The sequence below is a fragment of the Dermochelys coriacea genome, chromosome 6 (genome assembly GCF_009764565.3).
Source record: "Dermochelys coriacea isolate rDerCor1 chromosome 6, rDerCor1.pri.v4, whole genome shotgun sequence".
NCBI lineage: Eukaryota > Metazoa > Chordata > Testudines > Dermochelyidae > Dermochelys > Dermochelys coriacea.
In genome coordinates, this window is record NC_050073.1 from 64047838 (window position 1) to 64061880 (window position 14043).

General features: G+C 42.3%; 1 protein-coding gene across 11 annotated transcripts in view; it reads left to right on the forward strand.

The window, feature by feature from the left end:
- Nucleotides 1–14043, forward strand: part of TTBK2 (tau tubulin kinase 2) — a 217042-nt gene that overhangs the window by 96532 nt on the left and 106467 nt on the right. For all 11 annotated transcript variants that reach the window (XM_038405265.2, XM_038405267.2, XM_043517544.1 and 8 more), the window contains one exon: nucleotides 11550–11623. In XM_038405265.2, the coding sequence (XP_038261193.1) occupies nucleotides 11550–11623 (74 nt within the window). The remainder of the gene's footprint in view (nucleotides 1–11549; nucleotides 11624–14043) is intronic.

Consider the following 14043-nt stretch of genomic DNA (forward strand, 5'->3'; position numbering starts at 1 on the left):
AAGACACGAGAAGTAATTCTTCCGCTCTACTCTGCGTTGATTAGGCCTCAACTGGGGTATCGTGTCCAGTTCTGGGTGCCACATTTCAGGAAAGATGTGGACAAATTGGAGAAAGTCCAGAGAAGAGCAACAAAAATGATTAAAGGTCTAGAAAACATGAACTATGAGGGAAGATTGAAAAAATTGGGTTTGTTTAGTCTGGAGAAGAGAAGACTGAGTGGGGATATGATCACAGTTGTCAAGTACATAAAAGATTGTTACAAGGAGGAGGGAGAAAAATTGTTTTTCTTAACCTATGAGGATAGGACAAGAAGCAATGGGCCTAAATTGCAGCAAGGGAGGTTTAGGTTGGACATTAGGAAAAACTTCCTAACTGTCAGAATGGTTAAGCACTGGAATAAATTGCCTAGGGAAGTTGTGGAATCTCCATCATTGGAGATTTTTAAGAGCAGTTGGACAAACACCTGTCAGGGATGGTCTAGAAAGATCATACTTAGTCCTGCCTTGAGTGGGGGGGCCTGGACTAGATGACCTCTTGAGGTCCCTTCCAGTTCTATGATTCTGTATTTATTCAAAAGACAGTTGAGGAATACAAACTGGCATTAATATGCTCAACTCTGTGGGGACAGTAGATGTTCTTGTGTTGGTGGAAGGGGCAGAGAGAAAGAAGACGTAGAAGAAAGTAGTTAGATGAGAGGCATTTCCATGGGACAAGGGTATATTGTCTTAAATTTAAAAACAAATAACTTAAATCACAGGTTTCAATCACAAAATCAATGGTAAAAAATCTATTTAAATAATGAATATTTAATATTGCTTTTCTTAAAGAAAAGTGCAACCACACCAGTCATTTTCTTTCATCAGGTGAATACTTCACGCTGTGAAGCTCCTGCTAAGTTTTTTTTCTGGCTCTGCAGCAGGAGGCAGGCTTAACCAGGCCTTTTTGCTATAGAGCTCTTTTAAGGAAAATTCCAGAATTTTATTTAAATTGTTAGCCAAAAATTTGGCGATCTAAATTTCAGCTGGAACTTTATCTGCCTTTTGGGTAGTTTTCCTCCCTCATTTATTTCCATGTTGAGATGTTGTAATGACTGTGTTCCTACAGCTGCCTGGGGAGAAAGCAAGGCTGAAAAAGCCAAACAAATGCAAAAGGAAAGGTCCGGGTCTTGATTGGGAGATTTGCTGTTTCTGTGGGCAGAAAGCAATTTCCTCCTCAGCAGCCCAGCATGGGCAGGGGTGCCTTTGGCCAGCTTCCAGAACACAAAAGTAAGGAGGCAGGATCAGAGAAGCGAATTCCAGTGGCAAGTGGCATCTTCTTTTTCCATGAGGTGCGTGACTGCAGAAAGGTAACATGCTAGGGACAAGATTGTGCCTAAATCCCCAGAGCAGGGGTGGGCAAACTTTTTGGCCTGAGGGCCGCATCAGGTTTCTGAAATTGGGTGGAGGGCTGGTTAGGGGAGGCTGTGCCTCCCCCGACCCTTATCCAACCCCCCACTGCTTACCGCCCCCGGACCCCCTGCCCCATCCAACCTCTCCTCTCCTTCCTGAATACCCCCCGGGACCCCTGCCCCATCTAACCGCCTTTCTCCCTGACCGCCCCCGGACACCCCCCCCCAACTGCCCCCTGCCACCCCATCCAACCCCCCCCCTTCCTGACTGCCTCCCGCCGCCAGCAAACATACACTGCAATGCTTTGTTCTACAATGATTTCCGAGTATGTGCTACTGGCCTGGAGTGGTAAAGTGTCCAACCATGGTGTACAGAATAAGGCTGCCTTCCCCAGAAACCTTTTGCAAAGGCTTTGGGAGTACATCCAGGAGAGCTTTATGAAGATGTTCCTGGAGGATTTCCGCTCCAACCCCAGACATCTAACAGACTTTTCCAGTAGCTGTCCTGGCCATGAATGCCAGGGCACATTAATCATTAAACACGCTTGCTTTTAAAACATGTATACTATTTAAAAAAGTACACTCACCAGAGGTCCTTTCTCTGCCTGGAGGGTCTGGGAGCAGCCTTGGGTGGGTTTGGGGGGTACTGGCACCAGGTCCGGGGTACTGGCACCAGGTCCAGGGTGAGAAACAGTTCCTGACTGTCGGGAAAACTGGTTTCTCCACTTGCTTGCTGTGAGCTATCTCCAACCTCATCATCATCATCTTCCTCGTCCCCAAAACCTGCTTCCGTGTTGCCTCCATCTTCATTGAAGAAGTCAAACAATACAGCTGGGATAGTGGTGGCTGAACCCCCTAAAATGGCAAGCAGCTCATCATTCATAGAACTTCCTATGCTTTTGAGTGGACTTTATCTGTCCTGTACTGATTGGCTGCTTGTTCCAGTGCTCCCCCTATCCCCCCCTCACAATCACTTCACCTCAGACTCACTTCACCCTGCCCCTCTTATTCTCGTCTGCCCTGCCCTGTTTGCCTTATCTCCCTTCTCTTCGATGTCCACTCTCCCTTCAGTTTGCTTTCCATTTAACTTATTCCCTTTAACTCCCCACCCCAAAAAATCTTGGGACTCACATGATGTTTGCTGCCATCACAAAGTTCACTCTGCTTGTGTTCTGTGCCTTTCCCCCACCCTGTGTCTGGTATGTCTATTTATATAGTAGCTGCCTTGAATAGCTTACAGTCTGCTACTTTTGTTTGTACAGTGCTTAGGAAAATGGAGCCCCATTCTTGTTTGGTCCTTAGGCACTACTGTAATAAACATTATTATTATTTAGGGCTGTCAGTTAATCATAGTTAATGCCTGTGAATAACTGAAAGCAAAATGAATATGCTGATTTTTTTAAGGCGTTAATTGCCTACCTTTGGGTAGGGCGGGAGGCATCGGCTCCGGTGAGCTGAAGCCTCAGCCCTCAGTTCTGGAGCGGGGGGTGTGTGCTGAAGCAGCCCAGCTCTGGAGGTGGCGGAGGGGCTGGAGCAGTCCCAGCCCCAGCCTGCAGCTTCCCAGCAGGTGGTGGGGGTGGGGAAGAGGCTGGAGCCCCAATCCCTGTGCTTGGCTGAACCCCCATGCCAGGTTGGAGCCCATATCTCCACACCTCTAAAGGGGCTGAAGCCCCAAGCCCTGAGGGGGGCTGAAGCCCTGAGCCACACACCCGGCAGAATTCCAGAGCCCCCAGCCCTAACCCTATATTTGAAAATATAGAAAACCCAAAATATTTAAATTAATGGTATTCTAATATTGTTTAACAGTGCGATTAAAACTGAGATTAATCGCTTGACAGCCCTATTATTATTAATAATAATCTTATCAAAGAATGAAATCAGGTTTGTTTGTCAAGACCTATATTCTAATATATATTTACCCACAAAAGCTGGGTATCTAATATTCAGTGAAGTCTTGCTTTTTCTCTTTAATGACCGGTTCCCATGGATAGATTCAGTTATATTTCTTAAGCATCCTATCCTAGGCTCACTTGTGGTTTCTGCTATAATAAATAAGACATTTGGAGCTATGAATGTGTCTTCCCTCCCTATGTATGAAATGTAGTTGTAGCTGAGTCGGTCCCTTGATATTAGAGGGATGAGGTGGGTGAGGCAATATCTTTTATTCAACCAAGTGGCTTTAAAGCTTGTCTCTCTCACCAACAGAAGTTGGTCTAATAGCAGATATTACCTTAGTCCAGTGGTTTTCAAACTTTTTTTTTTGTCGACCCAGTTGAAGAAAATTGTTGATGCCTGTGATCCAACGGAGCTGGGGATGAAGGGTTTGGGGTACAGGGGGTGAGAGCTGCAGGGTAGGGCCGGGAAGGAGGGGTTCAGTGTGCGGGAGGGGCTCTGAGTTGGGGCAGGGGGTTGAGTTGTGGTAGGGGGTCAGGGCTCTGGCCTGGGGGTGCAGACTCGGGGGGGGCTGGGGATGAAGGGGGGGCTCTGAGTTTGGGGGGAGCTCAGGGCAGGGGATTGGGGAGAAGGATTGAAATGCAGGTTTATCTTGGGTGGTTCCCGGTCAGCGGCACAGAGGGGGTGCTAAGGCAAGCTTCCTGCCTGTCCTGGCACCGCGGAGTGTGCTGCGTCCGGGAGCAGCCATCAGCAAGTCCGGCTCCTAGGTGGAGGCACACAAGTGGCTCTCGTCCACAGGCACTGCCTGCCCCAGCTCCCATTGGCTGGTTCCCGGCCAGTGGGAGTGTGGAGCTGGTGCTCGGGGTGGGGGCAGCATGCAGAGCCCTGTGACTGCCCTGCATAGGAGCTGGACCTGCTGCTGGCTGCTTCTGGGGTGCAGCGCAGTGTCAGAACAGGTAGGGACTAGCCTGCCTTAGCCAGGCAGCACCACTGACAGGACTTTTAACGGCCCAGTCAGCAGTGCTGACCACAGCCACCGTGACCCAATGCCTTACATTCCATGACCCAGTACTGGGTCATGACCCGCAGTTTGAAAACCTCTGCCTTAGTCCCGATGAACAGGCATTCTAAGTGACTGGATCTGTTTTTGATGAAAGGTTATTCCTTGGCTGCTCTAGTTTTAAAAGGTTCTAATTATTGGGTAGTTATGGCCAGATATAACCTTTCACTTAAAACTAGTACATTCCTGAGGACAAAAAAAGGAGTTTCTGGAATTTTTTGGGGAAGACCAGAGGGCATCCAAACATTACTTTAGGGCTTCCTTTGATATTTCAGTCACAATGGCCTTGGATACATCTGTATCCCTTAAGAGATGTTCCTGGATCAGGAGTTGTAGTCTTACCATGAAGGCCCAGGCTAAAATTGTGAATTTACCTGACTCAGATCTGAGAGTCTATGCCTTCAGAAGACAAGTTCTGGGAAAAGATGAAATCCACAAGTCCCTGCCCAGGTCTCTGAGCTCGAAACAATTTATTTCCATACAAAATCTTATAGACTATCCAGGGGTCAGATATTACAGTCTTCCTTTGGAATTGGCCATCAGTCCAGCAAAGATCAAGATAATTTTGGAAGCACTTCTTTTCTTATCAGAAGAAACAAAGGTCTCTTAAATTTTGCTTGCAGAGTGCTGTTTAATTCTTTAAACCTATCTCTGCTTTTTAAATTAAATCTGCTAAAGCAGATGGGCCTCCTTAATCTGGCTATAATACTGACTTTCTCTTCATGTAGTTCTGATTTAAAAAAAAAAAAGGCTTTAGAACCAGGTTCAACTACATCAAAGTGTAACAGTGGCTGTAAAACTCAATTGTTTTAACTGTGTCAATAGGGCTTCTGTCTACACTGTACCATTTCCTCAAATTGTTATAGAAGTTAATTTCAGAAGCACTTGTCAAACTGGCTGCTAGGAATTAAAAAGTGATTTCCCAGGGCAGTCAAGGTTTTGGACACCTGTATTGCCCTTGGCAGAAAAAGCAAAATGCAGTAATACATCTCCAAATATGTTCCTCCAGAATGCCACAGCTGCTATAAAAGAAGTTGTAAACGTTGGAGCTGAGACCTCATTAGCTGCAAACTGCAGCAGAGAAGATACACAGTTGTATTTTGGGAAGTTTGCTGCAAACTTTTTCTTATAAAGAGCTATTGTATACAAATACTGATTTTGGGACTTAATGAATAATGTTTTCAGCCATAACAAGATGACGAATACTTCTGGTTAACAGTGTTTAAAAAATGATTTACCTGACTTTTTCCCTGGCTCTCATTTTAAAAAAAAGGGGCGGGGAACAGGGGCAAGAAGGAGGGATACGGCTGGGATTCCATTATTGCTCAGTACTGAGGTAGGGTGCTTTATTTTTAAGAATCCCCCTCATTACTACCTTTCCAGCTTCCCAGAAAATACTTTAATTGATCTCTTCCTTATTATTTTCTTCTATATATTTCTGATTTTTTTTACCAGTTTTTGAATTCAAATGGGGTTATCCAGAAAAGCTCCAGTCTTCTGCCAAGGCTCTTTGTTTTTTCCACTCGATCCATCCAGTCTTTTATTTTAATATATGAAGGGGTATGATCAGACCAAGTTATAAATCCCAGATTAGCTTTTTTGACCAAATTAGACAAGGTGCAAGAACTAAAATCATATCAGTCCTGGCATAAGATCCATGAGTAGCAGAATAGTAGTTCCTGATGTCCACATTCATCTGACAGACATCCTCCAGATCCTCATTTTCTATGACAAATTTGCTCTTGCTCCTCTTGAATGCCCTCTGTGTACATTCGATTGATCCAAAGTGGAATTAAGCACTTCATTAAAATCTCCCCCAGAAAAATATCCCCTTCCCTGAAACTTCCTAAACCATAAAAAATTGATCAGAAAAAAAAACTTGATCTTGTTTGGGAGCACATACTTTGGCTAAGATGAGAAGGGCCCCTTAATTAAAATTAGGCTTGTCAGAATTCAATTTGTATTTGTTTTAATTTTGACGGATACTGATGGTTATTTTTAAGCATTTTTTCTGATTTTTATCTAATTACATTTTTACAATTTTGCAAAATTAGGGATTTTAGGGTTTTTTTAGATTTTTACTGACTTACATTTTCACAGTTACAGAAAATTATTCAGGGAGCATGAGACCATGTGGGAGTCAGACAATTATTTAATGACAGTAGATGTTGAGATTCAAAATGTTAAAGCTTTATAACCATTAAAACACAAATTATCAACGTATGAAAAGTAAATATCCTTAAACCAAACTCTAATAAATTCTCAAGCAGCATTTTTGTTACTTTGCTTATCTGTACATTTTGATTATTCTTGATGGAAATATTTTTCCCTTGGTTTGTGTGGGTACAATAAAATTGATGTTTACCAACATTGTACCAATAAAAATCTAATCCTTCCAAGTCTAATTAAAATATATCTGTCCTTCATATCTATGAGTTGTGCTGAAACAATAAAAGGGAAAAAGAAAAGGAGTACTTGTGGCACCTTAGAGACTAACAAATTTTATTTCATGAAGTTGACAGATTTCCACTCTATACGGCTAAATTCAGTGCCTTGCATAATGACAGGTTTCAGAGTAGCAGCCGTGTTAGTGTTTAGTAAAGAGAATTGCCACTGCTCTTCTATTAATTTCCCTGTAGAGACATACAATAGCTGTGTCCAAGAAGTATTTGGGTGTTTGTGTTTCCTGTAAATAGACTATACTTAGAAAATCCTTTTTTTCAGTGAGCAGAATACCTCTTTTCTTTTTGTTAGATCGTTCATCCCCTTCACATTAATAGTCATGAGATTAATAAACTCACTCATGAGTACCACATCTTCTGTTACCAAGTATATTACTCTTTGTTAAAGGCAGTGAGACCTCCAGCTAGATGCCAGGTCTCCATTACATTTACTCCTCTTCTTTAAATAAGACATTTTAGATATAGTACCCATTATACACACAATAATTTTAACACCATCACATATATTGTTTTTCTTTTCTTTAACACTTATATTGTTGTGCCCTGACCCTAAGTCTGATTTACTTTAAATTTTAAAATTTTGTGCCCAACATTTTATGTTAGTATACTCTTTTATATTAAAACATGTAACAATATTTATCATCTGTTTCTGATTTCTTGTTTCCCTTCCTGTGCACTGCTCCATTGTCACTATGACCCCTCTAGCTGTGGAAGCCTGAGCTCACCTTACTTCCTTCATGGACATGTTAGTACCCTGTTTTAGATTCATAGATACTAAGGTCAGAAGGGACCATTCTAATCATCTAGTCCAACCTCCTGCACAGCACAGGCCACAGGATCTTACCCACCCACTCCTACGAAAAACCTCACCTATGTCTGTTGTGTTGGGGAGGGTCTTTTTTATATATTATTAAGAACTTTATCTATCTATTATCAACTTTATCTATCTATTATCAAGCTTTATCTAATCTTATTAAACATCTTTATAACATAGGGCATTATGAGATTATTATACCATCTCTGAGTTCATATATTCTTAAAATTTTCCACCATAGGTGTTCCTTCTCCAGTTTATATAAATTTTGGAATGTTTGTGATAACTCTAAAATCAAACTTGTTTCACTTGAGGAGATCTGGGTCTCCTATTTTGTTACTAATTTTTTACATAATATAAATCACAAATTCAATTAACTTTAATATTTACCCAGTAAGTATACTGTATCCACGTAGAGTAAAATATCCTCCAAGCTACACAGCCCAGTTCCCATCTAACAATACCCCTTTATCATTATAAACTCATGGATATAATATCATTATCTATTATAATGTTGTAACCCATATACTAATCTTATTCTTTTGGATCAGGACTGTTTCTTCTATTCTCATGATTGTCCTGTTGTCTTAATGATGCTGTTCTGGCTCTCTTTGATCTCACTGCTTCCCAGTGATTTCTTGGTGACCTGTAGGACTGATGCCCTTGAGCCCATTCAGATTGTTCTTGAGCTGATTTGCGTATTCTCATGTCCAGAAGTACCTGTTTCTCTTCATTTGGATCTGAGATAGACATATATCTTTCGTTCCATTGAAAGGACAGTCTAACCACTATTTTTATCTTATATTGTTCTTTCTAAGAATTGTGGTGATGTTCTCTTTGCTTTTTAAGGGTTGAGGTTTCCAGCTCTGGGAAAATTTGTATGGGGTGGGTAAGAATCATCATTATTAATGGTTCAGTTCTCTCTTCATTGTCCTCGGTATTTTATCCTTGTCTTGATAGAGGTGTAGATAAATTATCACACTTCTTGGTCAAGAGCCAGCTGAGGCCTTGGGGAAAAGGGATCTGTCAGCCTGTTCAGTATGAATGGAATCTTTTATTTCCCAGTTTTAGTATCTCATGGACAATATCATCCAGTGCATTCAGCAGAGTTCTCCCTTCAGTTTCCTTTGTAATATCTTTAATCCTAATGTTATTCATGCAGTCTCTATTTTCCATGTATTCCAGATGTAATTTTATTTCTTTTTCTCTTTTTTCAGTTATTTGGATTCTTTCATCTAGATTAATCATGCTGTCCAATGGCTCATTTTATCCTGTTTCCACATGTGATATTTTTCCATTAATCTCATTAATTTAATTTTTTTTATCTTTAATGTAAGCCTGGAACCAGGGGATGGGCTGGATGGAACTCGTTCTTCATCTTCTTATTCATCTTTTTGATTTTTAACAGTAGATCTTTCAGGTCAGTCTTAGTGACCTGTGATTCTCCATCCACTTTCATAGTTTGTTTGCTGGAGGGGAAGTTGCTCTCTTTCATGGTCATGTCTTTGGGTTTTTTGGGGGGTGGGGAGGGAAGATGACTGATCTTTGTATTGGAAGATTTCTTTCCTTTCCCAAACATCCAGATTTTCTTGTCTTTCCTTTTTTCTTGTTGAGTCCTTCTCAGGATGGCTGACACACTTTTCCCTTTGTTTGTCTGACCTTTCCAAATGGCTGCTGCCATACTTACTCCCCCCAGCCACAATAGTACAATTTTAATAATTTTTTTAACTTCATTGCACTCACCCACTCTCTCTTTGCAGGATAATGAGGGTCCAGTTCAACATCTCTAAGCTTGCAGGGTCATTTTTAATATGTTCTGCAGGCTGGTGGTACTGGATTCTGTTGCTGGACATTCTCCCGCTGAGGCTGCTCTCTGGGGCTGGGATCTGCAAGTTCTCTTCAGTCTTCTATTTTTCTTTTCAAAGCTGGCTTCATGGGTTCATATTTATGGCACAGATCTGTGGATTCAGACTGGCTGCTTCTTTAATTGCTTTTATTTATTCCCCCTTTGTTGCAGAGAGCTGGATTAAACTTTGCTGATTTAACCATGCCCTAGAAAGGGGTACTTTTCAATGGTTATGTAAGTGCTGGTGGATTACTGTGGATATTTCACTGACATTAATGTTGACTGGTCAGGAAGGTGTATGATGCTCACATCTTTAGGAATACAAGACTTTTTTCATGGATGGAAACAGGAACTTTCCCTTCAGATTGGCACATTCATATGTGTTTGATTACAATGCTAATAGTGATTCTTGGGGACCCAGCCTACCTTCCTGCTTCCCTGGCCCGTGAAGCCATACACAGGCCAACTGGACAGAAGCAAGGAAAAATTTAACTACCACCTAAGCAGGTGCAGGATAATTGGTGAAAGTGCATTTGGTAAATTGAAAGGACACTGGAAATGTCTTGTGACTAGCTCTCATTGAGACAAATATTCTTATTGTTATTTCTGCATATTGCATTTGACTGTTTTACATAATATTTGTGAAGCAAAGGAGGAAATGTTGCCTGTAGAATGGAAGGGGTAAGTGAAAAGACTGCTGACTTTGAACAGCCAGACGCATGGGCAGTCACATGAGCACTTGGAGATGCTGTATGGCTGAGGAAGGCTTTGAGAGTGAACTTCGAATAGTGTGCCGTAGCATGCAAGTGTGCTGCTGTGTGCTGTTTTGTGTAGTTTTATGAAAAACTTTACTTGGCTTCTATATGAATTGTTCGTGTACTGTTAAAACCCAAGATGGGAGAGATGCTTCTTTTGGGGATCAAAAATTATGTTTTGTAAGAGAAAGTAAATAAATATTATTTTCACAAAATGCAACTTTATTGAACAGTAATCAACAATTGAAATATTTAAAAAAAATTTACAAAGTGCACAGTGCAAAATGCTCCTATATGAACCACAGGTCAGTGTCAGTGTACTCATATCATTTTTCTTGTTTTCTGCTGGGGTTGAGTGGAAGGGTTTCTGTGTAGGCTGTGTAGGGGCCTTGCCTGGGTTGTGTGTTTATGGCACATGGCCAGGGACCATAGAATTGTCCATACATTGCAATGGCTTTAGGGAGTCAATCTTTGGGCATTTTACTCCGTAATGATTTTCAGTATCTGAGTTTGTTTGAGGCACTGCATTATGTTTGGTGTGCTTCTCAATGCATGTCTCATTTCTTCGGCCTTTCCTCGAGTATGCTGTTCCTCCATTCCATTATCTATTGCGAGGTGGCCTCAGAACTCCTGAGAAGATCTGAAAATGCCTCCCCTGTCCATTCTTCTTTCTCCTGATTATGGTCAGTCCTTCAGAATGGATGGAGGGGTGCCTGTCAATGGTACCTTGGCTTAGGCCACTGATAAACAACAAGTGAGAAAGATATTGTTAGATTTAGAGGCTTATTGGACAGAAAAAGATAAGTCAGAAACTCCCTAAAAAGTTCCTATAAACATATTCATAAAAGCATGAACTGTGTCTGACTTGCTTCAGGGATGCTTGGTTTAGGAAGTTCAGCAGCTCCCATCATGGTGAGTAAATGGGGCACTGTTCAAAGCCTGTAGCATGTGGGATGGGGAGTGGACTCTCAGGTGTCCTGGTAATAAGAGTAGGCATAGTGCAGTAAATATTGCAGAACTTATAATCATAAAATGTTGGTCTGGAAAAGGTCATCAAGTTCTTCCCCTGTACTGAGGCAAGAATAAATATACCTAGACCATTCCTCACTACTAAGGGAGCTGATGTTTGTGGCAGAAGGGAGTTTTGTTTCACTGGAGGCAGAACTGCCACTGGGTTCACTGCTGTTTTAGTGTGAATGCCTTTTTAAAAGTTTGTTAAAGGCACCTAGAGTAATACATGGACACATTTTTGCATATTTTACTAGACATGTAAATCAAGAAAGACAGAAATTAGTTGTTATTGGCTAACTTGTTTCTTTTTTTCCCCTCAGGGAAAGACCATGTCTGTAGATTCATTGGCTGTGGAAGGAATGACAGATTTAACTATGTGGTCATGCAGCTGCAGGTGAGTTGAACTAAATAGATTTTAGGGATTTATTTTTTCCCCAAGCATGTATTTAGCAAAAAATAACCGTGAAATTTTAGAGCATGGTGGGTAGTAGAAAACAGGCCATTGCTATGGTGGGGTGGTGAGCCAAGGTAAACTGAATATTTCATATTGTTACCATCATCTGCCAGAAAGTAGGAGAAATCTCACAGGTCTTCAGAACAGACTGATTATTTTAGTGAGAGAGAGGTGATGTTTTCTGAGATAGTTTACATCCTTCTGAAAACATTATTTGAAATTGGAAGATAGCTTAAGATGTGCCAAACTGCTTCTGGGATAGATTAGTTTTTTCAATATATGTTTTTGATCACTTCTCTAATGAAAATACATTGATAAGAAACTTCCTGTGTTGGTTAAGACTCAATCCAGAGGATCAGAAGACCTATTCTGACTGACCGTATATGTCAATTATACTAGATGCATCATGCACCTGTGCCGGAGAATTTTCCCTAGCAGTACCCGTAAGGGTGGCCATACCTGTGCCCTGAGCTCCTTGTGCTTCAAACCAAGGGTATAGAGCATGGAGCCGCCCTACCCACCTCTCTCTTCCTTCTTACCATCCGTGGTTAGAGCGTGCTGCCAGTTGTTCCTTTGTGAACATGTTGTAAGTGTTTTGCTTCTGAATGGTACTCATTATGGGGCTTTCTTTTCCTTTTCTCTCTCTCTCAACTCAGAGCTCCGCCCGATATCGGGGGAGCTTATGCTTAGGTCCCTTGGTTTTAAACTTTGTTCAGGGTGTTGCAAACTGACCGCGACCCTCACTCTTGCTGCCTCAGGTTTTTTGGTGAGGGTCACATCAAGGACATGTGTCCAGTTTTCCAGGGCTTCAAGAGCAGAATCAAGACGTTAAGAGAAAAGTGCCTCAAGTATATCCTTACTGAGGCCTCAATTTGGCTGGCATTGGTACTGCCTTGATCAGATAGAAGGTGTTCCTCCCCATCCAGGAGCACTCCCCTGCCTTACTGGAAGGCAGGGAATGGAGGAGATCTCCTTTACCAGGACATTTCTTGAAAAGGCATAAGTGCTCAGAGCCCTCTCAGCATCTGAAGTCAAAGAAAGGAACAGTTTAAATGGTGTCAAAAGTCTTCAGTATGGGATTCTTTAGCTGCAGACGTGACCCACTCCAGTACTGAAGATAGAGTGGACCCGCCAGCTTGCTGCCCTTGGTATTTCTTTCTAGTGGCTCGATCAGTGCAGAGCCATTGATTCCAGTTCCCCAGTTGGGACCTTGAAGGCTGGGTATTTCTTCAGAGCAGGTGCAGGAAGAGGATTGATCATCAGCGAGCAAACGCTTATTTCAGTACCGACCACCCTGGAGGCCTACGTGGCTGAGCCTTTCGGTACTGCCCTTTCCAGTTATTCAGACCAGTAGTGTTTTGCCAGGGCTATCATACAGTGTACACATGTTGCTTCCCATGCTGGTGTCCAGTGCCATATCTTTTTACTGTGAAGCTGGCTCTGAGACCATCAGCAACCACTCCACCTCAGTGCATAGACAGGAAGCCACTGAGGTTGCCACTGGTACTGCAGTCTAGTCAAAGATTTTGGATCTGATCTCTGATGATGTTGTTTGGTACTCTGCCTCCCTGGCTGGTAGAGTACTCATATTCCTCCTCAGACTCTGAAGTGGGCTCCAACGTCTCCCACAACAGGGAATCCAGGATGTTCTCCAGTCATTGTTACCCTCTCATATGAGTTGTCCAGGCATTTGAGGGCCTGGTTTAGGCATGATTGTCCTCCAGTACTGTACGAGCCCTACCATTGCCCCACTAGGTACAGTGGTGAATGCCTCCAGAGTCTAGATAATCATCTCAGCTTCACTACAGAAATCAGTTCTTGAGAAGGTGAGCCTCTCCACCCAGTATCGACAGACTGCAGGAAGTCGGTACAGAGCAGCTGTTACATTACAAAAATATATCCCTTAGCAATGAAGTCTCCTCACGTGGTATCAATGGGCCTCTTGATCCTGGTTCTGACCATCACTGATGAGGTAAGGATCAGAATGGCCTGTTGTTGGCTTTAGACATCTACATCTGCAGTTCTTGACCAGCACCAGGAGGGTTGTAGCCTGCCTCCTTTGAATACATCCTCCACCTCCTCTCTGGAAGAAGCGCGAGTACTGGAACCCTTTTCCTCAGTACCAGATGATTTAAAGGCCTATGAAGAGCTCCTGAAAAGGATGGCTACATTCTGGGGATACAAATGGAGCTTGTGGAAGAAAATCCACACAAGCTCATAGACATTTTACACCTGTCTACATCAGGGAACGTTGGTCTCCCTATAAATGAGAAAGTTATGCCACCTAATAAAACTTTGTGTCAAGCTCCATCATCTCTTATGCCAGTGGCAAAGTACCCAGAACCCAAGTACCAGGTTCC